The sequence below is a fragment of the Artibeus jamaicensis genome, unplaced genomic scaffold (assembly GCF_021234435.1).
Source record: "Artibeus jamaicensis isolate MK-2021 breed Jamaican fruit bat unplaced genomic scaffold, CSHL_Jam_final scaffold_804, whole genome shotgun sequence".
NCBI classification, from domain to species: domain Eukaryota; kingdom Metazoa; phylum Chordata; class Mammalia; order Chiroptera; family Phyllostomidae; genus Artibeus; species Artibeus jamaicensis.
The window spans coordinates 440,137-465,489 of record NW_026522055.1 but is presented as its reverse complement, the minus strand read 5'-3'; the positions used below and the strand labels follow the sequence as shown (position 1 = coordinate 465,489).

General features: G+C 57.1%; 3 protein-coding genes across 4 annotated transcripts; all 3 read left to right on the top strand.

Annotated features, from left to right (window-relative positions):
- The first annotated feature begins 896 nt into the window (after positions 1-896).
- FUT1 (fucosyltransferase 1 (H blood group)) lies at positions 897-6,470 on the top strand. Its single transcript, XM_037137955.2, has 3 exons — positions 897-1,197; positions 2,608-3,206; positions 3,685-6,470. Exon 3 carries the CDS (start codon positions 3,687-3,689, stop codon positions 4,788-4,790), a length of 1,104 nt encoding a protein of 367 aa, XP_036993850.2. The 5' UTR covers positions 897-1,197; positions 2,608-3,206; positions 3,685-3,686; the 3' UTR covers positions 4,791-6,470.
- A 1,290-nt stretch (positions 6,471-7,760) lies between these two features.
- IZUMO1 (izumo sperm-oocyte fusion 1) lies at positions 7,761-11,271 on the top strand. The gene is made up of 9 exons (XM_037138250.2): positions 7,761-7,995; positions 8,344-8,418; positions 8,782-8,868; positions 9,147-9,167; positions 9,452-9,532; positions 9,719-9,819; positions 10,069-10,222; positions 10,552-10,768; positions 11,017-11,271. Exons 1-9 carry the CDS (start codon positions 7,761-7,763, stop codon positions 11,186-11,188), a joined length of 1,143 nt encoding a protein of 380 aa, XP_036994145.2. The 3' UTR covers positions 11,189-11,271.
- Positions 11,272-11,459: 188 nt separating this feature from the next.
- On the top strand, positions 11,460-24,564 carry RASIP1 (Ras interacting protein 1). Of its 2 annotated transcripts, none has more exons than XM_037138068.2 (12): positions 11,460-11,598; positions 11,834-11,974; positions 12,538-13,223; positions 14,788-15,143; positions 18,301-18,954; positions 19,547-19,584; positions 19,814-19,965; positions 20,072-20,187; positions 21,365-21,608; positions 21,811-21,983; positions 23,445-23,592; positions 24,155-24,564. In XM_037138068.2, the coding sequence occupies exons 2-12, from the start codon at positions 11,838-11,840 to the stop codon at positions 24,352-24,354; spliced, it is 2,904 nt and encodes a 967-aa protein (XP_036993963.2). In that variant the 5' UTR covers positions 11,460-11,598; positions 11,834-11,837; the 3' UTR covers positions 24,355-24,564. The 2 variants fall into 2 exon arrangements, with proteins under 2 accessions (XP_036993963.2, XP_036994034.2); XM_037138139.2 differs by having other exon boundaries at positions 11,461-11,598; positions 20,084-20,187.
- The last annotated feature ends 789 nt before the right edge of the window (positions 24,565-25,353 follow it).

Here is a 25,353-nt window from a genome sequence, read left to right as displayed (position 1 = left end):
AAGGATTCCACCGTGGCTAGGTCAGCCTGAACTGCTGATGCAATCAGGTGGTCCTGCCCGGTGGGGGCCCGGACTCCGGAGTCTGAGCGGGGAGGGCTGGAGGCTGGGACCCTTGGGTCCGAGGGGGGAGGTGCTGGGGGCCCGGACTCCTGAGTCCGAGGGGGGAGGGGCTGGGGGCCCCAGATCCCTGGATCCGAGGGGGGAGGGGCTGGGGGCCCCGGATTTCTGGTTTGAGGGAGGAGGGGCTGAGGGCCCAGACTCCTGGGTCCGAGGGGGGAGGTGCTGGGGGCCCCGGATCCCTGGATCCGAGGGGGGAGGGGCTGGGGGCCCCCGGATCCCTGGTTGAGGGAGGAGGGGCTGGGGGCCCGGACTCCTGGGTCTGAGGAGGGAGGGGCTGGGGGCCCGGACTCCTGGGTCTGAGGGGGGAGGTGCTGGGGGCCCGGACTCCTGAGTCCGAGGGGGGAGGGGCTGGGGGCCCCAGATCCCTGGATCCGAGGGGGGAGGGGCTGGGGGCCCCGGATTTCTGGGTCTGAGGGGGGAGGTGCTGGGGGCCCAGACTCCTGGGTCCAAGGGGGGAGGTGCTGGGGGCCCCAGATCCCTGGATCCGAGGGGGGAGGGGCTGGGGGCCCCCGGATCCCTGGTTGAGGGAGGAGGGGCTGAGGGCCCTGACTCCTGGGTCCGAGGGGGGAGGTGCTGGGGGCCCCAGATCCCTGGATCCGAGGGGGGAGGGGCTGGGGGGCCCCGGATCCCTGGTTGAGGGAGGAGGGGCTGGGGGCCCTGACTCCTGGGTCCAAGGGGGGAGGTGCTGGGGGCCCGGACTCCTGGGTGGGGGGGTGAGGGGCTGGGGCCCTGCTTTCCTGAATGACTTTTGCGGACCGCATCCCATCACAGGAGTTTCTGCCTTCCACCTGAATTTCTAGGTTTCTGGGGTCAGACATCGAGGATCCTCCGTCATCGGCAAATCAGTCAGTGACACAGGACCAAAGTGTTCTCTGCAAAGACACGGGCGTTCTGACCCCGAAGCCTCCCATCTCAAGCTCCCCAGCCCCTGCCCAGGCGCTGGTGTATCAAACACCCAGAGCGCTTTCTCCCTGATGCAATCCCAGCTGTTCTTTCATAAGAGAAGCTACTTCAGGCCCAGACAAGCGCTCCCACAGCGGCCTGCGTGGGTGGGTGTCTCCAACTCCCAGTCGGCAGGTGAGCGGGGCCGCGGACATGGAATTTACAAGACAGGCTAGTGAACCAGGACAAGCGGAATGGGGAAACTGAGACAGCTACTTACACAAGCAGCTTGCAGCTAAGTGGTAACCTTAGATACCAAGCAGTCGGCAGCTGCTGAATAAATGGTACCTTCCCTAAACCGAAGACACTTAAGAGTAAATGGTGGGCGCTTCTCCACCGGAGGGTCAGCAGTGTAAATCGCCCTACGCAGGGGGACAGCAGAGACCCAGGCTGTGCTAGCCACACCCAAGGACTGTGTGGACTAAAGGGACTAAGTCTCCTTCGGGGACATCAGCATAATGCTGATGAATATTCTATTGGCTATTATCCTTCCCAAGTTCCACCCAAGCCCCCAGCCTCTAAAACTCTTCAAAACGAAGGTTCCTGCAGCCTCTCCCTCCAGGGATCAGGCCCACGCCATTCCCTTCCCCCTCTCCTCCCTCCCCTCTCATTCCCTCACAGGAAGCACCTCCCAAGCTGCGGGGCCCCCACCAGGCTTGCAATTAGGGAGCAATGGGCGGAGGCAGCTCCTCCTGGGCTCTCCCCCGACCCTGTCCCCAAGCTCCAGACCCCCTTTAAAATTTTAAAAATTGGTTTTAGAGAGAAAGGAAGGAAGAGAGAGGGAGAGAGAAATACTGAGCTGCCGCTCTACCTGTCCATGCATTCATTCACTGGGCAGCCCTTGTATAAGCTGACAGGGGGATGGAACCGGCAACCTCGGTGCACTGAGATGCTGCTGCAGCCCTCTGAGCCGCCCTGCCAGGCCCCCCAGGCCCCCTTTTCTCTGGTTGCCTAGTGAGCCAAAGCAGCCCAGCCCAGGCTCATTTCCCTCCCTGGTCCCTCTCCAGTTGCTCCCTCCATCCTAAGCCCTTTCTCACCTCACTAAACGTACCCTCCCGGGACTCGTGTTGTGGAATCTTTGCTACATACAGAAAGTCAAGAACCCACACGCTGCCTGCCCACCCTAGGCAGACCCGTTCAGGGCCAGCCCCCCCGTCCGGTGGTAACAGTGAGACCCAAGGGCTGGAAGCCAGTGAAGGATGGGCGATTTCTTGAAACCTGAGGGTGAAGAGAGTGGACACCCCGTTGTGAAGGAAGAAGGTGCCCCAGGGAGGCCTGGACTCTTCTCAGTCTGAGGACCCCCAGATCCAGCCCTGGGCGTGGGGGGCATTATGATCAAGTGCCTGAGAGCCTCCTCCAGTTCTGGAGCCTTTGGTTCAGACTCCTGTGGCTGGGTGGGTGGGGTGCGCAGAGTCTCCTCAAAGGAGAGGCTTGGGGGCCGTGACTCTGGCCAGGGGCGGGGCTGTCAGCGGTCCCTGGTGGGCGCGGGGACACCTTCAGGTCTCACTCTCAGAGCCGGAGGAGGCTGTGCATCCGCTCCCGCAGCGGCCGGGCAAACAGGTTCTCCAGGCTCACGGGGAGGACGCGGTCGGTCTGGAACCGCACTGCGCCGCGCCCCGCCCCTCCTCGCTGGACCTGTATCGGGGCCCCACCCCAAGCCGCTGGGGCGAGGCCGAGCTGGGCGCATCCAGGCGCAGTGGAGACAAGGTGAGCCCAGGCACTGGAGAAGAGGGGGAGATCGACGGATCCCCCGGGTCCGGCATTGCATCTGGGCGCCGGATCTCCAGGTCCACCAAAGGGCGCGCATCCTGGGTGGCCAGGTAGGCTGGCCGGGACGAGGCCCAGTGCCCGGGAGAAGGGGGCTGGGATCGCTGGGCTCCCGGCGGGAAGGGGCGGGGCGCTGCCTCACTCTTACCTGCCTGGCCCGGGAGAGGGAGAAGCTGTGAACCAGCGGACCGCGCCCAGCGCGCTGGCTCCCAGAGCCCTGGCCCCCAATTGAGCAAGGAGGCGTGGAGCGCAGGCCCACGGGTCCTGGAAACCCGGAGTCTGCGGTTCTGGGGCTGCCGGGTGCAGACTACTCTCGAGGACAGCGGGCTGGGGCCACACCACGGCCAGGGGGCACCCGCCCCCCGCCCGGAGCTCAGGTTAGTGAGAAGGGCGGATACCCCACACCCAGCCCACACTCCCAGCCTCTAGCTTTTATAGGCGACCTGAGGAGTCGCCTCCACCCTCACTCCCCAGCTACTCCTGCACCCAAGACCGAGATCCCCTATCAGCCCCGGTCCTCCAGCCCAGGACTTTCTATTTGCCTCTGGCTTCCTGACACCTCCTGGGTGGATTCTATTACTCACGCGGAGGAACACGCGAGAAAGGAGTCGGTGGAACACCCCCCAACTTCAGTGGGCCCTAAAGATGGGGGCACAGGTGCAGGATCCGGGACCGTGGCTCTCTTGGAAACCACCGGTTTTCACCATCTGCATCCCCGCCCCCCCCAATTCCAAACCTCCAGCTTCTCCTCCCTCAGAACCGGGAGTCCTGGACTCTGAGGCCCCTCATTCCTTTGAGCCTCTCCTCCCCTCCGGCTCTGGGCTTCTGCTCACTCATTTTTTCCCCGTCCTGCAGCCATGGGGACCCTCAGCCGACGTCACCTCTGCCTGACCTTCCTGCTAGTCTGTGTTCTTGCATCAATTGTCTTCCTCCACATCTTGCAAGACCTCTTTCACAATGGCCTGGGCCTGTTTGGGGGCCGACGGCGGGTGACAAGCCCCGTGGCCATCTTCTGCCTGTCGGGCACCCCAAGGAGCCCCAACGCCTCCTCTCCCTGTCTCACAGAGCCTGCCTCCCTCTCAGGAACCTGGACCATCTGCCCGGTTGGCCGGTTCGGTAACCAGATGGGGCAGTACGCCACTCTGCTGGCCCTGGCCCAGCTCAATAACCGCCAGGCCTTCATCCTGCCCACCATGCACGCGGCCCTGGCCCCCGTGTTCCGCATCACCCTGCCCGTGCTGGCGCCCGAGGTGGACAGAGACACGCCCTGGCGGGTGCTGGACCTGCACGACTGGATGTCGGAGGAGTACGCCCACTTGCAGGAGCCTTTCCTGAAGCTCACCGGCTTCCCTTGCTCCTGGACTTTCTTCCACCACATCCGGGATCAGATCCGGAGGGAGTTCACCCTGCACGACCACCTTCGGGACAAGGCCCAGGACTTCCTGAGACGGCTCTGCCTGCCCGGCACCGGGGTTGCCCCGTGCACCTTCGTGGGCGTCCACGTGCGCCGTGGGGACTATCTGGAGGTAATGCCCAAACAGTGGAAGGGTGTGGTGGGTGATCGCGCCTACCTCCAGCAGGCCATGGACTGGTTCCGGGCCCGGCACAAGGCCCCCATCTTTGTGGTCACCAGCAACGGCATGGAGTGGTGCCGGCAGAACATCGACACTTCCCAGGGGGACGTGATCTTCGCCGGAGACGGACAGGAGGGCTCCCCGGGCCGGGACTTCGCGCTGCTCACGCAGTGCAACCACACCATCATGACCATCGGCACTTTCGGTTTCTGGGCCGCCTACCTGGCTGGTGGGGACGTCGTCTACCTGGCCAACTTCACCCTGCCCTACTCCAGCTTCCTCGAGATTTTCAAGCCGGAGGCCGCCTTCCTGCCCAAGTGGGTGGGCATTAACGCTGACTTGTCCCCGCTCCAGAAACTGCCGAGGAGTCTATCTGGAATAGTCTGACCCATCTGGAGCCAGCATCATGCATCTCCAGAGGCCGAGCAGCTCCTGGCGGTCTTGCAGCAGGCGGGCCTCCATTTCCAGAGTGATTCTAGTTGACTGGAATTTCAGAGAAAGAGAGGCTTTCAGTGACTGCCTGAGCATTCTAGAACCACCGGAAAGTATGTTCCCGATGGTCGGCAATGTCGGGGAAGGATCATGACAGTTCTGCAAAGCACAACGGGCCACCTGTTGTCCCCAGCACATATCCAGAGTACTTCTAGATAGCAATAGTACTTCTGGATGGCAGTAGTACTTCTGGATAGCAGAGGGCCCAGGAATCAGAAACTACTCCTTCTGGTGTTGAGTGTTGAGGTCTTTTACGGAAGAGATATTTCTCTTTTCCTGGGCCCTCAGGATGGCAGGAACTGATGTGTGTTCTAGAGCAAGCACTGGCCAGCTCCCGTTCTGTGTTTCTGGAATGGTTCTAGGCGGGGGGCTTGCTCTAGAGCAGGGCGAGCCCTGCAGGGCTCTTCCAGAGCAGTGGGGGCCCTGGAGTTCTGGAGAACCTTGGCGAAGAGTTGAGTAAAGGTACAGCCAGAAGCTCAACACGTCACCACTGCCAGAAAGACTGATGCAAGGCAAACCGTGTAGCTGGGGCCATCTCTGAGAAAAGTGAAACTCTATCCAACGTCTCAGCCTCTGAATAAACCCCCACAAAGACTTTACTTTCCAGCAGATAGGCTAAAACGTGGGAGGTGGAAGAGAGGGGGGGCTGCAGAAATGCCACAGCTTCGGAAGCAAGGCTTTCCAGAGGTTTAAGGAGACTTGTTTCTTAAGCTCAAAAACTACCAAAGACGAGCTCTGGCTGGTGTGGCTGGGTGGACTGAGTGCAGGCCTGTGGGCCAAAGAGTCACCTGTTCGATTCCCAGTCAGGGCACATGCCTGGGTTGCAGGCCAGGTCCCCAGTAGGGGGCCTGTGAGAAGCAACCACACATTGATGTTTCTCTCCCTCTCTTTCTCCCACCCTTCCCCTCTGTCTAAAAATAAATACATAAAATCTTCAAAAGAAAACTGCCAAAGACAGGCACTGCCCATGTTAGCTCTGAGTTTGGGTTCCCTCTCCCAGTTAAGGACCTTCCTTCCTCTGCAGCTGGGCTGCTGGGGCAGATGGGATGGGTTTTCTGGAAGTCAGCTGGCATGAACGAGTCCTCTGCCTTGCAGAAAGTCGCTGGTACTGTGCCTAATCACTGTCTGTCTGCCCCTGAATCCACAGAACTTAGCGACAGCTGGCTTTGGCAATGATGGATGGGAAGATTTGAAGGTATGCAGACCCTGGATTAACCTCATACCCCAGCAGGGGGACCCTTGGCCAAGGAGGATAAGATTCTTGACTTAAGATTTCAGGAGCCCCTTGATGCTTTTCGAAGAGGGTGAAGGTAGATACATTTGTTACAAAATTGTCTAAGAATCTAAGCTCCTTTTGTAGTCCTCTCGAGGAGTTTTGAGCAATTATTCAGTACTCAGCTGCCATAAGAGGGAGAGAGGAAGTTTATGAATTAAAAGTCCACATCAGCCCTGGCTGGGGTAACTCAGTGGACTGAGCACAAGCCTGTGAAGCAAAGGGTTGCTGGGGCAGGTCCCCAGTAGGGAACACATGAGAGGCAACCACACATTGATGTTTCTCTCCCACTCTTTCTCCTTTCCTTCCCCCTCTCTAAAAATAAATAAAATATTTTAAAAAACCAAAAAATAAAATAAAAGTCTACATCACCAGCCCCTGTCTGTGGATTTTTTGGTCTTGTGTGCATGAATGAGTGTGTGTGTGTTAGAAGGAGGAAAAGCGCAGAACTTCCACGGACACTCATGGCTCATGTGTTGGGGTATTCTCCTTGCTCAGATCCTCTGGCAGCCTCTTGTTGCCACAACTGTCTCTGGGCCCCAACTCTTTTCTCGTCTCTCACTATTGGCCCCTGGACCTCGCTTTCCTCTGAGACCTTGGCATTCAGCCCCAGAGGCTGGGAGGGAAGGTGGAGCAAGAAGTGAGCACATACTATAATTCTTTTTTTATGTTAGTCTTTGTTACTGTATTTTTTCCATTACCATTTACCCGTTTCTACACCACACCCCCGACACGGTATAACTTTGAACTACATTTCCCACAATGCCACGGGGTTAGCTGCGGTACACCGTTAGGGAGAGATCCGGAGCCTTCTGGGAATCGTAGTCCTAGGGATGGGAATGGCCACTTTTAGCGTCTTCCTATCTCGATGCCTGGGGTTGTGGGCATCTAGCCGGAAGCCTGGGGCCCAGGGAAGGGAGGAAGCTGGAGTCCAGAATTCCTTTCCTTGTTTCTGGAAATCTGGAGCAGATAGGGTACTTCCATAGACACTTCTATTGATGCTGGGAAAGTTCGGCTCAGAAAAGGCGGCCGCCTCTGTGACGTCAAGGCGCGATAGGCAGAGACTCCTTTGTTGTGGTCCAATCAGACTCACAGTTGGGCTCATGGGCGGGGCCAAATCAGCACGTCACAGCTCTTGGGAATTCCGGGCATGAAGTAGGAAGCTAGATAGAAGACGGGGGCAGTGGGAGTTAGTTACCTTGTAGATAGAAGCGAACGGTGACTTTGACCCCAGTCAAATCTCTATACTGAGCAACCAGCCTCACCCTCGCCTCTAACAAAATCCTTGATTTTAGTAGCGGGAAAGTATCAGTACAGTGGAAGGGCGTGGCTCGGTCCTCCTCTCTCAAAGCCCTGAGAACCTGTACTCAGCTCTTCGGCGAACCCTAGTGTTTGAGGGTACAAACCTCTGGAGATTGGCAGCATCTGTTTAGGGTGCATCGGGACTCCTCGGTTCACTAACGAGAGTTCTCCGCCCTGCAAATTGGGGGTCCATTAGTCTCGGGGTAGGGCATCTCTTCGTTTAGCGCTCACCTCCTCTGTGTGACAGGACTCTTCCCTGGGGTCTGCGCAGATTGAACGCTCAGGCCTCAATGGGGCCGCGGCTTTCCCTCCTGGTAGGGGCGCTGGCCAGCTGCCTGCTTTCTGCCTTGGGTTGTGTCATATGTGATACAAAGGTCGTGGAGGCGCTAAACTCCTTCGAGACGGATTACTTGCCTGGTCACCTGGAGGCTGAGCATCACAAAAACGTGATGAAAAGGTTAAAGGATACTGTGCAGGATTTCAAGAATCTGCCGATTGACGAGGATTCCTACATGGGGGTCATCGGTGAGGGCAGGATGGAGCCTGGACTCCTGGGTCCTGGGAAAGGAGGGATCTGCTCTAAGATTGCTGGGTGCAGGGGCCAAAGGGCCAAAGGTAGAATCTCCTGAGTTTGAAAATGTGGCAGGCTTGGGTACAGATTTCAGGGTTCCTCAGGGCTAGCAAATACGGTGTTCCCCTACCCCTTATCCTGCAATTTTATGCAACAAAACTACAACTCCCAGAAAGCAATGGGCAAGTAATTTCTTAACCAGGCATATCCTTGTCTAGTAGCCCCATGGGTATTGTAGTTTCTAAGACTAGGGAAGCCAGGGAGACAGTAACAGTAGGATCTGGGGTTCTGTCTCCCCACAGACGAGCCCACGCTGGAAAAGGCATCCTGGAGTTTGCTGAAGGATCTGAAACGCATCACGGACAGTAATGTAAAAGGCAAATGCATGGAGGGGACAGGGGATAGGGCTCCAGTTTCTCTCAGGGAAGTGGTTGCTGATGACGCCTGGCTGGGGCCAGGGGTCAGGTACCGGGCTCTAGAGCCAGACTGCGTAGGTTCAGTTCCCAGCTCTGCCACTTCCTAGCTGTGTGGCCTTGCCACTTCGTCCCCCCTAAAATGGAGACCATAACAGCGCAGGCTCATCCCAGTTGTTCTCAGCCAGCATGTTAAGTGGCCACTCTGTTTCAGGGTCCTTCCCTGAGAAGGCCAGAAATCGAAGGCCAGGCTCACAGACGGAGGCAAACTTCCTTGCCTGGGGGGGAAGGGAGGGGACCACTCTGTTTCATCCTGCTTCTTTCCAGGTGAGCTCCTGGTGAAGGAGCTGTTCTGGATGCTGAGCCTGCAAAAGGATACCCTTGCCAGATATGTCACTCAGTTCCAAAAGGAGGGTGAGGAAAGATGAGACTCCTGGGCCCCAGCCTGCTCCTCCCACAGTCCAGGAGTCCCTGTCCCCAGCCTCTTGCTTCCCCAAGTCTGGTCCCTCAGCTCTCCCAACCACATCCTTCAGATGCAAGGGTTCAGGTATCCAGCTCCTTCCTCCCCTCAAAGCCAGGAGCTCCAGCCCCAGCCTCTGCCTTCCCCCACTCTCTCATCCCCTTAACTTAAAAATCTGATTCTCTCTCTCTCTCTCTCTCCCTCTCCTTCTCTTTGGTCTCTTCTGAGGCAGCTTTTTGTCCCAACAAATGTGGTAAGTCAGGATTATGGGTGCTGGCCCCCTCTCCCTCATCCCTGCACTGTGAATACCCAGCCTTTCTGCTCCCCCTTTTGGGTCTCGGTGTTTCTTCACTCTCCGCGTCTTCATTCCTGGGTCTCCTGTATTCCTTCTGCACCAAGGCCACCTTGGAAAGCACTCTTTCCTGGTTAGACCCCAGCTTCCTACCGGGCTTCCTACTGCGCTCCAGCCCCGCCCGCCCTCTTCTTTTAGCCCCGCCCCCTTGGGGGACAAATACAGCCTTGGCCCTGCTTCTTCAGGTATGATGCTGCAGACTCTGATCTGGTGCAGTACCTGCCAGAAGGAGGTTCACGCTTGTCGGAAGTCCTTGGATTGCGGAGGTGAGAGAGCTGGCTGGGCCCAATAGGAGGGGCCGGTGCCGAAGGGGCGGGGCCAGAGGAGTGACTGAGCACAGAGAGGGCGGAGACTACAGTCAGCTGGAGCGGAAAGGCGGGGCCGGCCCAGCGGAAAGGGGCTGATGGCCAAGAGCCACAAAGGAGCATCGCACAGTAACCCCCTATTCCCAGAGCGCACCATCAAGGTCCATGAAATGGAAGACATGATCCTGGACTGTGAGCTCAACTGGCACCAAGCCTCTCAAGGCCTGACCGATTACAGCTTTTACAGGGTGGGGTCCTCCAACTCCTGTACCCTTGAAATCCAAGTCCATCAGGCCCGTGTCAACCCTGTATCCACAGGCCTGCACCACAGTCCCCATGACCCATGACCTACCAGGTTTGGCCACCACTGACCCTCTGGGGGCCCTTTACCCTGACCAGGACACCCATCTCCCCCCCCCCCCGTGATCTTCTTACCCCTGTATTCCCGCAACCCCTGAATCCCTCAGGCCTCTGTGACCCCTTAAGCTTGGGTCTAGGTTTGGAGGAACCACTCTGAGACCTTGGTGTCCAAGGGGAAAGAGCCCACCCTGACAAAGACCATGGTGGTTCCGAAGGACGCGGGGACGTATCGCTGCCAGCTGGACACTGTGAAATCCAGCCCCGCCACCATCATCCGCTTTCATGTCAAAGGTCAGTGCTGGGGGAGTGGAACCAAGTATGGGATTCAGGGCTGGGGGGCAGTCTCCTGCAGGGGTGTGGCTTATGGGACAATAATTTCCTGCCAGGGTGTGATTTCACGCCATGGAAGTGTCACTTCCTGCCCTGGGTGTGGCCTCTGGCCACAGTGGCAGGGCTCCCCTCCGGGTGTGTTCCAGCAGCTCCCCTCTGGGTGCAATCGGAGGCGCGTGACCATCTCATGGAGGACCTCGGTCCTGGGACGGGGTGGGGTGGAAGGGCTGGCCTTGGCCAGTGGAACCGTCGTGTCTTCCGAGGGCTATTTCTTCCTCCTCCCCTCTCAGTGTTGCCCAAAAGAATCGTAGAGGAGACATCATCCTCAAACACCACAAACCAGGCCGGGGAGGCCCCGAATGGGATCACCCAGCGCCCCGCCAAGCCGCCCACGGCCCTACAGTCCTCCTCGTCCCAGTCTCCGAAGGTGGAGAATGTGCTGCGCAGACTCCTGGTCGGGATTCTGAGCTGGGGCTTTATGGTGCTGATAGCCAGCATCGCCATCCTGTGAGCTGCCCGCCGCCACGGAAGGCGGGGATTGGAGCGGGGGGCGGGACTTCCAGGGCAGAGTGGGGTCCCGGAGCTGCGGAACCCTTAAAGCTGGCCTTCCACGGCGGGTGGTGCTCAGGAAAGAGCTTGCTTCACCGAGGAGGGTGAAGTTGGGGTTGTGGCAAGGATAAGATCAAACGTTGGGAGGTCAGGATTTGATCTGGTTCGGCTACTGGCACCCTTCCCCCACACCCCCCCTCCCCTAGGATACTTTGCTATTGGGCTGAGAGGAATCCTTCGTACTTCAAGGATGTCGTAAAGCACTGGTTCGGCACTGGCAAGAAAGATGCTCCGAGCTCCGATGCTCCAGAGACAAAGGCCGACGTAAAGGCCGACGTAAAGGCCGACGTAAAGGCCGACGAATCAAGGACTCAATAAAGATTTATCTGTTTGTCTAAGTATCTGACTCACTCCTCCGTACGATCCTAACTTTTGGTCCCCCCGCCGCCCCCCCCCCCCCCGAGAGGAGAGGTCTGGGGATGGTCCCCCATCTGAGGGAGGAGGGGCTGGAGATGGGTCCCCCTGGGTCCTGGCAGTGACAGAATTCCAGAATCAAGGAGCAGGGCAGAGCCAGCCCTCCCCTCCCCCAGGCCCCGTTCCCTCACAGGACGCCCCCTCCCCGCTCTTCCTGCTGGGGTTTCCTCTTGCCTTTTCCTGTCCCCCACCCAGTGCTGGGAGCTGGGGCCGAGAGGAAAGGCTGGGAGCTGGGGCCGAGGAGCAGTGGGGTCAGGAACAGACCCGGCCGACGGAGCCAGGGCCCCCCGGGTGCCGCTGGGACCCGAAGAAGGGTAAGAGCTGGGGGCCCAGGCGCCCTGATCCCTCCTTCCTCAGAGCCAGGAGTCAGTCCTCAGCCACTGCCCGTCCCCACACCCAGGAGTCCAGGCTCCCATCCCTCTGCTCTACGCAAAACCAGGATCCCAGCCCCAGTCCCCTCTCCCTGCTCGGACTCAGACCAGGCGCCCCTCCAGCCCATCCCCACCAGGCAGAGCTTCAGGAGTTGAGGCCTTGCCCACCCTCCCGCAGGGCCATGCTGTCTGGTGAACGGAAGGAGGGCGGTAGCCCCCGCTTTGGGAAGCTCCATCTCCCAGTGGGCCTGTGGATCAATTCTCCCAGGAAGCAGCTGGCCAAGTTGGGGCGGCGCTGGCCCAGCGCAGCCTCTGTCAAGTAAGTGCCCTTCTCCTCCAAACGCCTGTCCCGGCCGCATTTGCCTCCTCTCTGCCCTGTTTATGACCACGTCCCTGAACTGGGCAGTGCCAGGGACCCCTGACTGGGCGAGTGAGCCCAGTCCATTTGGGAGGACACCGCGGGCCACGGTCATATCAGCGGGGGCTGGGGGGAGTGCTGGCCCTGGAGAGGGACTTAGGCCCATGGCCACAGGGATGAGGACCCAGAAGGAGCCTGGGTTTGAGTCACCTTCCTCCCCCCCTCCCTGCTCACCCCTTGCAATTTCCTTCTGTGGGACTCGCCTTTACTTACTTACTTATTTATTTATTTTATCTCTCTCCCTGCCTCCGGCTTCTGCCCACCCTCCATTTCCATACACCCTCCGCTTCTTCTCGCTTTTCGGCGGGTCTCTGTCCCCTCTCTATGGGTCCCTGTCACTCCGCCTCTGGGTCTCTACCCTCCTGTCTGCGTCTTTGTTCGCCTCCCTTCTTCTCTAACTCCCCTGTCTCTCCGTCTTTCTGGGTCTGTCTCTCGCACATCGCTGCTCCTCCTCGGGCTCCTAGGTCTTCCTCTTCAGACACGGGGAGCCGCAGCAGCGAGCCACTGCCCCCGCCGCCGCCGCACGTGGAGCTGCGGCGGGTGGGCGCGATTAAGGCGGCCGGGGGAGCCTCGGGGAGTCGCGCCAAGCGCATCTCCCAGCTCTTTCGGGGCTCGGGCACCGGAGCCACGGGATCTGGCGGCGCGGGAGGTCCCGGGACCCCCGGGAGCGCGCAGCGCTGGGCCAGCGAGAAGAAGCTTCCTGACCTGGCGGCGGGCGTGGCCCCCGAGCCCTCACTGGCCACTCGCGCCACTGCGCCCCCGGGGGTCCTCAAGATCTTCGGCGCCGGACTGGCGTCGGGCGCTAACTACAAGAGTGTGCTGGCCACGGCGCGCTCCACGGCACGCGAGCTGGTGGCCGAGGCTCTGGAGCGCTATGGGCTGGCCGGCAGCCCGGGCAGCGGCCCCGGCGAGAGCAACTGCGTGGACGCCTTCGCGCTGTGCGACGCGCTGGGCAGGCCCGCGGCCGGCGGCGTAGGCAACGGCGAGTGGCGGGCGGAGCACCTGCGCGTGCTGGGCGACTTGGAGCGCCCGCTGCTGGTGCAGGAACTGTGGCGGGCGCGGCCCGGCTGGGCGCGGCGTTTCGAGCTGCGTGGCCGCGAGGAAGCTCGCCGCCTGGAGCAGGAGGCTTTCGGGGCCGGGGACAGCGAAGGTGAGCGGCCCGCGGAACTTTGGGGGCGGGGCCAGTGGGAGGGAAGGGCTGGGTTTGGGGGCGGAGCCAGGGAGGCGGGGCTTGCAGGGCGGGAAGAGGGTCCCTGGGAAGGGAACTGGGCGGGACCTGCAGCACCGGGTCCAGGGGAAGATAGGAGCTGGGGCCGCAACAGGGTCAAACAGAAGGGCTAGGCCAGAGCCCTTAAGGTAAGTGCAGCACCCATGGGCGGAGCCTATGATGCCAGATGGGGCGGGGCTTGCAGAATAGAGTAGCCAACAGGAGGTGTTGGGTGGGGCCTCTCAAAGCCGTAAGTTGAATTGGTTCCTGAGGAGCAGACTTCTGGATGGAGACTAGACGGTGGCGGGTGGTGGATGCGAAGAAACGGGCTGCCAGAATGGGCGGGACCTCAGAGGAGCGGGCCTTGCAGCAGGTGGCCTTGAACTGGGTTGGCTGCAAAGTCTGAAAGCCTGGCAAGGGGGGGCAGGCTCACAGGAGTAGGGGCTGCACAAGGAGCCCCGTACCTCTTTTCTGTTTCCGAGTCTCCTTTTGGGAAGTAGAGTGGCGTGGCAGTTAAGCTGATGGGCTTTGGACACAAGCTGAGAGTCCAATCCATTCTTAGCCAGTTAAACTCAGCAAAATGCTAAGTGAAGATTCAGTGAGAGAGTGTACATGCATAATTGCAGCACAGTGCTTGGCACATCGGTTGCTTAATAAGAAACGGCAATTATAACCATCATTGTCTTTATTTCCCCTCCTTCAAATAGCATTCATTGGGCACCTGCTCGGGGCCACACATTATTTAGGACCCTGGGGGAACGCAATGGGGACATCGACTGGTGAAGTTTCCTTCCTCCTGGATTCTACAGCCTAGTGGAAAACCCATCAGTTCACTAGCGCACCTCATTTTCTCTAGGTACTTACTGTATGCCAGGGCCGTGCTGGGCCCAGACAAAGCCCAAAGTGCCCACGTGTGCTGCTCTCTGCTTCCACCTGGGATGTTAGGGAAGAGTTGTTCTGTTTCCCAGGGGGCAGGGTCTTCTCCGTCCACTACAAAGTCCTTAGTGCCCAGAACAGTGTCCAATACATAACAGGTGCTCAGAATATATTAGTTGAAAGAATGAATGAATTTCTGAGCTGAAAACTTCAAGGCGGGTAGGAGGAGTCAGGCAGAAAGTATGTTCCAGGCACAGGGAACAGCATATGCAAAGACCTAAATATGGGAAGCAGTTTCATCTCTCTGTAGCCAATTCTTGGTCTCTCTCTTTCTCTTTTTAAAAAGATTTTATTTATCTTTAGAGGGGAAGGGAAGGAGAGAGGGAGAGAAATATCAGTGTATGGTTGCCTCTTGTGCGTCCCCTGTTGGGAACTGGTCTGCAACCCAGGCATGTGCCCTGACTGGGAATCAAACTGCGGTCCTTTGGTTCACAGGCCTGCGCTCAATCCACTGAGCTACACCATCCAGAGCTTAATTCTTGGTCTCCTGATAGTCTCCAGATCTCCGAGTCTGTCTCTCCCTGTGTCTTTTTCCAGTTGTGGCCTCATTGCTTCCGATCTCTCTCTGCAGGCACAGGCTCTGCCTTGTGGCGGCCACAGAAGAACCGCTCCCGGGCAGCATCCGGCGGGGCAGCGCTGGCCAGCCCTGGCCCAGGGTCAGGGTCAGGGCCCCAGGCTGGGTCTGCGGGCAAGGAGCGCTCGGAAAATCTGTCTCTGCGGCGCAGTGTGTCAGAGCTCAGCCTGCAGGGTCGGCGGCGGAGGCAGCAGGAGCGCAGACAGCAGGCACTTAGCATGGCCCCAGGGGCAGCGGACGCCCAAATCGGACCTACAGACCCTGGCGACTTTGATCAGTTGACTCAGTGCCTCATCCAGGCCCCCAGCAACCGGCCCTACTTCCTGCTGCTCCAGGGCTACCAGGATGCCCAGGTAGGCACAGCCTCTCCTATGAGAGAGCCCTATGCTCCACTCTTCGGTTAAAGGGTAACAAATCTACAACCCCAGAATTCCTTGTGTCGGGGTAGTCTCAGGGATGCTGGAAGGCGTGGTCCCAGCAAGGCAGATGTTGTCAGAGAGGATAGTAGGGACGGTGGATAGATGACCGGAAAAGATTCTGGGACAAGTAGGGAATAGTACTTTTCATTCAAAGTTGGGGGGAAGCATCGTCTTCCTCAAGGGTGAATGAGAGAGGCTATTGTAGAAAGGAAATCTCCTTTAAATGTCTATTTCTTGAGGAGGAGTAATAAAAGAGTCTGTCTTGCGGGGAAGCCTATATTTTCAGTGGAAGAGTGGACCCATCCTTTTTTGAAGACTTAATGTATTTATTTTTAGGGGGAGGGGAAAGGAGGAAAAGAGAGAGGCAGAGAAACATCAATGTGTGGTTGCCTCTCTCACACCCCCAGCCAGGGACCTGGCCCGCAACCCAGGCATGTGCCTGAGCAGAATTGAACCCACGACCTTTTGCTTCCAAGACGATGCTCAACTCACTGAGCCATGCCAGTCAGGCATCCTTTTTCAAAGGGTTGTTTTACATTGGAATGATTTGACCACTGCTGATGGGAGCAGGGGGTCCTGATCACTCTATTTTACATATTTAGGTGGCAGTACGCTTTGTTTATGAAGGGTCAGAGAGGGAGAATGGACTAGCGGTCAGGGGTCGTAGAACTGTAATGTAGTGGTGGAAATACTCATTTTTGTGTGATGAGTAGGACAGCCATCCTTACGAGGCTGTTGGCTTCTGCTAACGGTGGAACAGCCAAGCTCAGCAGGTACCATTGGGATCCACAGGACAGCCCGCTGTAGAAGGTGGTAAAGTTAACTGAACAGTTCCATTTGTACTATCAGAGAGAGATCCAGTTGGGTTGGTGGCTTGGCTCTGAATATGATGGAGACTTTAAGAGTATTCAGAGAAGAGCTTTTCTATTCAGAAAAGAACTCATTCCTTTGTTGAGGCAACGGCACAGGGACAATTCCATTGTAGAAAGGGCTTTGTTTACATATGTCACAACAGTCCATTCCTCCAGACAAGACTGGAGAAAGGAGGGTCAATTTTGAGAATGCAGTCGAATTGGAAGGATCTATTTGGGGTGTATAAGACAGTCTGTTATGGGAAGAGGGGGAAGCATTAGAAACACTCATTCTTCTGGGTGATGTTCATGAGACATTCCTTTGTAAGAAAGAGGCTTTGCCCTGGCTGGTGTGGCTCAGTGGACTGGGTGTTGGCCTGTGAACCAAAGGGTCACCAGTTTGATTCCCAGTCAGGGCACATGCCTGGGTTGCAGGCCAGGTCCCCAGTAGGGGGCACTCAAGAGGCAACCACACATGTTTTTCTCCCTTTCTTTCTCTCTCCCTTCTCCTCACTCTAAAAATAAATAAATCAAACCTTTTTTAAAAAGGAAAGAAAAAGAAAGAGGCTTTACTGGAAGTGTCCGATCCTTGGAAACAGGAGTAGGAGGTGAACCTATTACAGAAAGGAATTTATTTGCATTTCTCTGTGCATGGGTGGCCGTAACTTGAGAGTTCATTGTATGTGCTGTGGAAGCATCTCTTCCTGGTGTAAGGAACAGGAGAGCCCGTTTCAGAAATGGAGTTCGTATATTTTGGATCATTCCATTGCTTGAGACAGGGATGGAAGATGGGACAGTCTCCCTTCAGAAGGTGGTCAGACTGAAAGGGTCCATCTTTCTAGAGAGGCCAGTGAGCGAACCTGTTGTAGGAAGGGGTCTCTTTAGAAAAGTCCATCCATGGGATAAAGGTAATACGGGAGAGTTTGGTGTAGGAGGAGGATTTAGGAATATCAGAATGACTTCTCTCAGACCTGGGCGGAGAACAGAAGGGTCTACTTTAAGAACGGAGTCAGTCTGCCCTGGCTGGTGGAGCTCAGTGGATTGAGTGCAGGCCTGCGAATCAAAGGACTGCGGTTTGATTGCAAGGGCACAGGCCTGGGTTGCAGGCCAGTTCCCAGCAGGGGGCGCACGAGAGGCAACCATACATTGATAGGTCTTTCCCTCTCTGCTTCCCTTCCCCTCTAAAGATAAATAAATAAAATCTTTTAAAAATATTTTTTAAAAAAAGAAAAAGAAGGGAGTCCGTCTGAGCTATTCCACTTTTATAGGATGGAGATGGGAGAGTCATTTTGGGGGACGGGTCTTCTGCGATGCACCTTCTCACAAGGTGAACAAAATGGGACACTCCATTGTAAGAAGAGGGCTTCCTTGAAAACATGTATTAATATGGTGAGGTCACTAGAAGTATCACTCTTTGGAGGCGTCCTTGGAAACATCCTTTTTGAGGGGATGGGAATAGCGAGATCATCCATTGATGGAAGGGAGAGTATTTTCAGAAATATCCATCAAGGGAGAGGGGGTAATAGATGAGTCCATGGTAGGATGATGTCTCCTTGGAAGCAGGTCCATCACAGGGGGGAAATCAATGAGTCCACTGCAGAAATGGGGTCTCCTTGGAAGTGTACATTCATGGGGTGGGGGATAATGAAAGAAATCTCTGTTCAAAAGGGGAGTCTCTTTGAAAGTATTGTGTTCCTTGACTGAGGAATATTGAGAGCAACTATTTTTTGGAAGCAGAAATGTCTCTAGAAGCCTCCATCCAGGGGGTGGAATGGTAGGTAAGTGGGGCCAGGAGCAGGGACATGGGCATAATGGTCAGGGAAAGCAGCTGTCCTTGGAAAAGCCCATTCTTAGAGGGGGGGGGGACAGTGGGGTAGTCCATTGTGGTCATGGGGGGGGCGCGGTGTCTTTGGAAGTGCCCATTCTCTGGGCTGGAGGTCAGGGGAGAGTCCAGTGTAGGAAAAGATGGCCTTGAAACTGTCCGTTCAGAGGAGGTGAGGAGATGGGAGATTCTACCGCAGAAAGACCTGGGAAGCATCCATGTTTTGAGGGAGAGGAGTGGTAGTGTCCTTGTGAAGAAGGGGTTTCCTTGTGAGTATCAGGTCTTCAGGCCCGGCGTGGTGGACCAGACCTCCTGGGAGGTGGGGGTAATTGGCGAGCCTTTGGGGTCCCGGAGACCGCCTTGAAAGCGTCCGTCCACGGGAAAGGGTAGCCTTACCGCATCTTCCCACTCCCTCCAGGACTTCGTGGTCTACGTGATGACGCGGGAGCAGCACGTGTTCGGCCGGGGCGGCAACTCCTCAGCCCGCGGGGGGTCCCCGGCGCCGTACGTGGACACCTTTCTCAACGCCCCAGACATCCTGCCACGTCACTGCACGGTGCGCGCGGGCCCCGAGTGCCCGGCCATGGTGCGCCCCTCCCGGGGAGCCCCGGTCACGCACAACGGCTGCCTGCTGCTGCGGGAGGCCGAGCTGCACCCGGGCGACCTGCTGGGGCTGGGCGAGCATTTCCTCTTCATGTACAAGGACCCCCGCACTGGGGGCTCGGGCCCGGCGCGGCCGCCCTGGCTGCCCGCGCGCCCCGGGGTCGCGCCTCCGGGGCCTGGCTGGGCCTTCTCCTGCCGCCTGTGCGGCCGCGGCCTGCAGGAGCGCGGCGAGGCGCTGGCCGCCTACCTGGACGGCCGCGAGCCCGTGCTGCGTTTCCGGCCGCGCGAGGAGGAGGCGCTCCTCGGGGAGATCGTGCGCACCGCGGCCGCCGGCGCGGGGGACCTGCCGCCGCTCGGGCCCGCCACGCTATTGGCTCTGTGCGTGCAGCACTCAGCGCGGGAGCTGGAGCTGGGCCACCTGCCGCGCCTGCTGGGCCGCCTGGCCCGGCTTATCAAGGAGGCCGTCTGGGTGAGCGCCCCCTACCACTGCCCAGCCCCATTGCTTTACACCCCAGGGGCCTCCCCAGACCTCACCACCTTTCACCCCAGTTTCAGAGCTGGGCGGGGTGACACTAGTCTCCCCGTGGTGCCCCAGGAGGGGCTTGGGCTATAAAGCAGGGGGACTGACGGGAGGCTGGGAGATGCAGGCGGGGAGGGGGGGTGAGATCCCATTATATGAAAAGTTGGAAGAGGCCATTCTGAGAAGTGAGGCTGGAAACCCGTTGGGTCTGAAGGTTGGAGCAGTAGCGGGGAGACCAGTCCGAGGGCAAACCCAGAAATGCGGGGGGGGGGGAGAGGGTTACAAACCTGTGAGCTGGGGCCTGTTAGAGGGTTTAGGAAGTTTCTCGGGGGTAGGAAGCAACTCTGAGAAGTGGGCCTGAGGGAACTGGACCACTCACCATCATAGAGGTGTGTGTTTTAGATGAGAGTCCGTTCTGAAGCTTGAGAGTTAGAGTCCATTTGAAAAGCGGGGAGAGTGGCAGAAACGGGGGCTTCCAGAAAAACCTATGGGCCTGTCCCCCCGACCCCCTCACGTTGATTCTGATCTTACTGTTCCGCAGGAAAAGATTAAGGAAATCGGAGACCGTCAGCCAGAGAAGTAAGAGGAATTCTGGGAAGCCTGTCAAGGGAGGCAGGGGTTGGGGTTTGCAGTCAGTTCTGTTCAGTCCACATGCGTCATAACGCAAGTTGCGGCTTCTTCCTCGGGACTCAACTTGTCCAGCTGGGAAATGGGGGTTAGACTCCATCCGCAACTAGACACAGATCTCGGGGTTTGGACGCTATGGTGGGGTTGGGCAAGGCTCACAGGCCCCATCCTCCCTCCCCAGCCACCCGGAGGGCGTCCCTGAGGAGCCCCTGACCCCCGAGGCGGTGTCGGCGGAGCTGCGGCCCCTCATGCTGTGGATGGCCAACACCACGGAGTTGTTGAGCTTCGTGCAGGAGAAGGTGCTGGAGATGGAGAAGGAGGCCGACCAGGAGGGTGAGCTTGGGCCCCGACGTGGACCTGTCCAAGCCCCCTGCCGCTTCCCGAACCTGGGGACCTGGGCTCCCATCTGCCAGCCTCCGGCTCTCCCTCTCACCCCCAGACATGCCCTCAGACCCACAGCTCTGCAATGACTTGGAGTTATGCGACGAGGCCATGGCCCTCCTGGACGAGGTCATCATGTGTACCTTCCAGCAGTCTGTCTACTACCTCACCAAGGTTGGCCTGGACCCCCGCTTCCTCCTTGGCATCCCTTCACTTCCCGTGGGAACTCCCTCATGTGGCTCTGGCGTCACTTCCGATGTGACCTCACAAGATTTCCTGCTTGGCTGATATCACTTCCCATTTTGCCAGTCTGACGGCACTTCCCGTTGAGCCCATGTCACTTCCTGCCTTCCTGGGCTCTCTTCCCGTCTCTGCTACTGTCCCCTCTTCAGAGTCTGGCCTCTCTACCTGGTTATGTCACATTATCACGGTCTCAGGCTCCCTTTTCCGAAGTTCGGTCTGATGTTACATAAATAAACAGGAAAATAGATGTAGCTAGATCAAATAGTGTTAGCACTGCCATTTAAACTAAAGTTCCTCTTTAACTAATCCTCACTCTCTGCGTCTGCTGACATCACTTTCTGTCACTCCGAATTCACTCTCTTTTCTGAGCCACAGACCTTTTTCTCCCTGGAGTGTCCATCCTACAGGAGCTGCTTGCTGCCCCAGGTCCCCCCCCCCACACACCTTGGCCTTAACGGTGCTCTTGGAATTCTCAGGCTTTCTGGCTTATGGGGGCCTGATCCCCTATCTGTGAAATGAAAGGGGATCTTTTGGGACAGAGAGTCTATGTCTTTTGAGGAGCCTTGATTTGCGAACCTCTCGCCTTCAAGGCTTCACTTCCTGCACATCGCTGCCAAATGCGATGTTCTTCCTTTTCTGGCTCTGACCTCATTTCCTGTCCTTGTCATCTCACTTTCCACTGGCTAACTGCCACCCCACTCCCACTTCCTGACCCTCCATTCTTTCTCTTTCCTTCGGGAATTCTGGATAAATAATTGTTTGATTGAAGGGAGCCTCTTTGTTCGGTATCCTTTGTCCTCCTTAAGCTGTTTCTGCTGAGGGGCTGTGTCCCATAAGGCACCAAGGGTGGTCTTAAAATGTTAAAGAAACTTCTGCAAAGCCCTTCTTAAGACTTAGGGTGTCCCAGGCCTGAGTGAATGCTGGAAACCCAGCTGGAAAGTAGGAATTTGCTCATAAAGACAGAGCTTCAGGGTGTCGAAGGCGAAATGGACTACAATTCCCAGAAACCTTTGCTGGAGCTCCCCACTATCTCCACTATAGGCTACTACCCTGTCACTTCCAAGGAGTTGTGGTCTGATCACTTGTTTGCATCTCTGTATCTCCTCAGACTCTCTATTCAACGCTGCCTGCTCTCCTGGACAGTAACCCTTTCACAGGTGGGGCAGAGCTTCCGGGGCCTGGCGCGGAGCTGGAGGCCATGCCCCTGGGTTTGAGACCCACCCTAGGCGTGTTCCAGGCAGCTCTGGAGCTGACCAGCCAGTGCGAGCTGCATCCGGACCTTGTGTCGCAGACTTTCGGCTACTTGTTCTTCTTCTCCAATGCATCCCTTCTCAACTCACTGATGGAACGAGGTGAGGGTCAGACTGGGAAGGGCAAGGAGGCAGAGACAGACCGCTGAGATCCATGTGGAGAGTCAGAAGCATAACAGGCTAAGGCCTAACCTTTAGGGACCGGGAAACAAGCTCTAGATCCCAAGCTGGAGGACAGGAAGGGTCTGGGAGGCAGAAGGGCAGGGTCCACGCACCCACTGCTGTTCATCCTCTTCCCCTACAGGTCAAGGCCGACCTTTCTATCAATGGTCTCGAGCTGTCCAAATTCGGACCAACCTGGACCTTGTCTTGGACTGGCTGCAGGGGGCTGGGCTGGGGGACATCGCCACCGAGTTCTTCCGGAAACTGTCCATGGCTGTGAACCTGCTCTGTGTGCCCCGCACATCCCTGCTCAAGGTAATTCCCGGCCCTTGACCTCTGACTCCTCTGTGTTCAGCTTAGCCTTGGATCTTCCCTTGAGCTCCATTATCACCAGTCCCAGCTCAGACGCCATGGATGATGCCTTGGCAGCTAGAAGGAAGTATCCTGAAAGTGTGCAAACCGGGCTACATCTGAATCCTGGTGGGACTTGTTAAAAGTACTTTCCAGGGTCCCGCCCCTCAGACATACTGATTCCGGAAGTCTAGTCTGAGAGGGATGTGATGGCTAAAATAGTCATTGAACATAAACTACATGTCAGGCACGACTTAGCATATCTAGCTGAATGCCCCATCAAGCAGGTTATTAATTGACCATTTTCTTCTCAGACAAGGAAACTGAGAATCGGGATGACTAGGTCACTTGATTTCATTTATTTATTTTTGTCCAAGTTTGGCAGACTATTTAATAAGTCCAGGCAGTGTTCTGAGTACCTTATAATCTTGCCATGTTGAATATACATAATAACCCCAGTAGGGAGTTCCTAATCTCCCCCAATTCACAGGTGAGGACAGTGAGGCATAGTGACTTGCCAGAAGGTAATAAGGCACCAAGCTGGAGGGTTTTTGTTTGTTTGTTTGTTTTTTAGATTTTTTAAAAATTTTATTTATTTATTTATTTATCTATCTTTAGAGGAGAGAGGGAGAGAAACATCAATGTATGGTTGCCTTTCATGCATCCCCTGCTGGGAACTGGCCTGCAACCCAGACATGTGCCCTGACTAGGAATTGAACCGCGATCCTCTGGTTCGCAGGCCTGTGCTCAATCCACTGAGCTACACCAGCCAGGGACTTGTTGTTTAGATTTTTACTTATTTTTAGAGAGAGGGGAAGGGAGGCAGGAAGAGAGGGAGAGAAACATCAATGTGTGGTTGCCTCTCATGTGGCCCTCACTGGGACCTGGCCCGCAACCCAGGCATGTGCCCTGACTGGGAATCGAACTGCGATCTTTTGGTTTGCAGCCTGTGCTCAATCCACTGAGCTACACCAGGCAGGGCACCAAGCTGGAGTTTCTGAACCGGACAATCTGGGTCCAGAGTCTGTGCTTTTAACCATACTCATAATTCTGATGCCAGCGAGGTTATGTGTGGAAATCTTCAAAAATACAAAAAATAGCCACAGTGGAAGATCAATCCCCACACACTCATCACCAACTTCAATACTATGAATGAATGGCTAATTTTGTTCCTGGAAGCCCCTCTTTGCTCCTATCTTCATTTATTCTCCAGCAAATCTCATTTATCACCACCCCACCCCCCGCCAAGAGCACACCCTTGCCTGTCATCACTTCCGTGGCAACCAGGCTTCATGGTGCCCAAAAGACATTGCACCCACACCGGTGCATCTCACTACATCCACCCGCTTTACAGAGGGCTTTCCATTTAAGATTTCTCGACTGCTCCATCGTGACCAAAGCCCTCTCAACTCATCTTCCCACCAGGCTTCATGGAACAGTCTACGCACTGACCACCCCACACTGACCCCTGCTCAGCTCCACCATCTGCTCAGCCACTACCAGCTGGGTCCTGGCCGCGGGCCTCCACCTGCTTGGGACCCTCCCCCTACAGAGCGAGATGCTGTGGACACAGGTGAGGAGAGATGGGGACAGGCATTGTGTCTATCAGCTTTCTTCTGTCCTCAGGACCTAAGAATCTATAGCCCCAGCCCCTTCTTCCTTTTGCCTCAGGATTCTGGACCCCTAGCCCTCTCCTCTCCTGGTCACTAAATGCTGGGCCTCAATTCCCTTCTCTCCAGGATACAGGAGTTTAAGCCCCCAGCCCCCTTGTTTTCCTAGGGGTTCAGATCCCCCAGCTTCTTTCTCCCACAAACTGCCCTCCCTGTCATCAAGGACTCCTGGGTCCAGAACCTCCATTCGAAGGAATCCGTAAAACTAGATATCTAGCCCTTCCTTCCTCATGGACCCAAGAACCCAACAGTATCACCCGTTTCCCAGGCAACTGTGGCCTTTCACAGTCGGAACTACAACTCCCATGATGCTTGGAGACTCCACGAGTCGCGTTTGAGTGGACTCCCGCTCCAGGAGTTGCTGGGGATTGAAGTTTTCTCCCTTCGGATGTGACGCAGCCTCTTTTTTGACATTGCTACCTAACGCCCATTTTCAGATTTAACTCCGTGTTTTCGCTGTCACAGGGGACATCTTCGAAAGCTTCTCCTCCCACCCTCCTCTCATCCTGCCCTTGGGTAGCTCGCGCCTGCGTCTCACAGGGCCAGTAACGGACGACGCCCTGCACCGTGAACTGCGCAGACTCCGGCGCCTCCTCTGGGATCTTGAGCAGCAGGAACTTCCGGCCAATCACCGCCACGGGCCTCCTGTGGCCACGCCTCCTTGAAGACCAATAGAAACGATTGCGCGAGCCTTGAAAATTCCTTGGCTTCCACACACTGGAGCCCTCTGGAGCGTAGAACTTTCTGGGAGTTGTAGTTTTTCCCGCTTGGAATGCTGGGAGTTTGAGTTTTGGGGTCGTAGAGGATGGGACGGTGGGTAGATGGGCTTGGGTTTTGAGTGCCAGGAGAAATAAAGGTATCAGTGGTATTGGCAACGCCTCACTTGTTAAGACCGGGGAGCGTTAGTGATGATGATTTCCTGCTGAAACTACCGCCGGGGCCCTTGCATGGAGCGTTGGGCTCTTGCCGACTTCGATGGGGTATTTATAACCACGGCCTCAGCTTGCCCTCTTGCACGTAATCCAACCCAGGAGCCCTGGGGCCTCCCACAAACCTCAGGACAGAGCTCTAAGCTTGCTCTGCCATGTGTCAGGCCCTCAGCGCTGCCAGCTGGAACCAGCCATCCTCTCGTTTTGATCTCCAAGTCCATACTCCAGCCCCCTCCGCCCTCAGACCCAGGAGTCTGGGTTCCCAGCCCTCCTATGCGTCTTCCTGCTCATCGGGCACACTGCGGAGTCCCAACACCTCTTGTCGCTATTCCCAGCATCCGGAAGCTGGGGTCCCAGCCCCTCCTCCCTCAGACCCAGGAGCCCAGCCCCCCCCCCTTTCCTTCAAACCCAGGAATGCGGGTCCCTATCTGCCCCCTCCCTCAGACCCAGGAGTCCAGGGCTCCAGTCTGAACTTTTCACTCCCCTGAATCCGACTCCTGCTGCTGCGTCAGGGAAAATGTCAGCGACAGGTGGCACCTGCCTGCGGGGTCGGGACGCGACCACCTGCCTCTGCTGCTCCGCAGGCGCCACTCTCCAGCACCTGCTTCTGTCAGTCCGCCTGCCGCCCCGCCCGACCTCGCAGCCCCAGGACGCAGAGGAGGAGCGAGTCAGGGAACCCCGATGTCTGCCCCGCCCCAGTCCCTCTCAGCCCGTGCTCCCGCCCTTTCTCAGGGT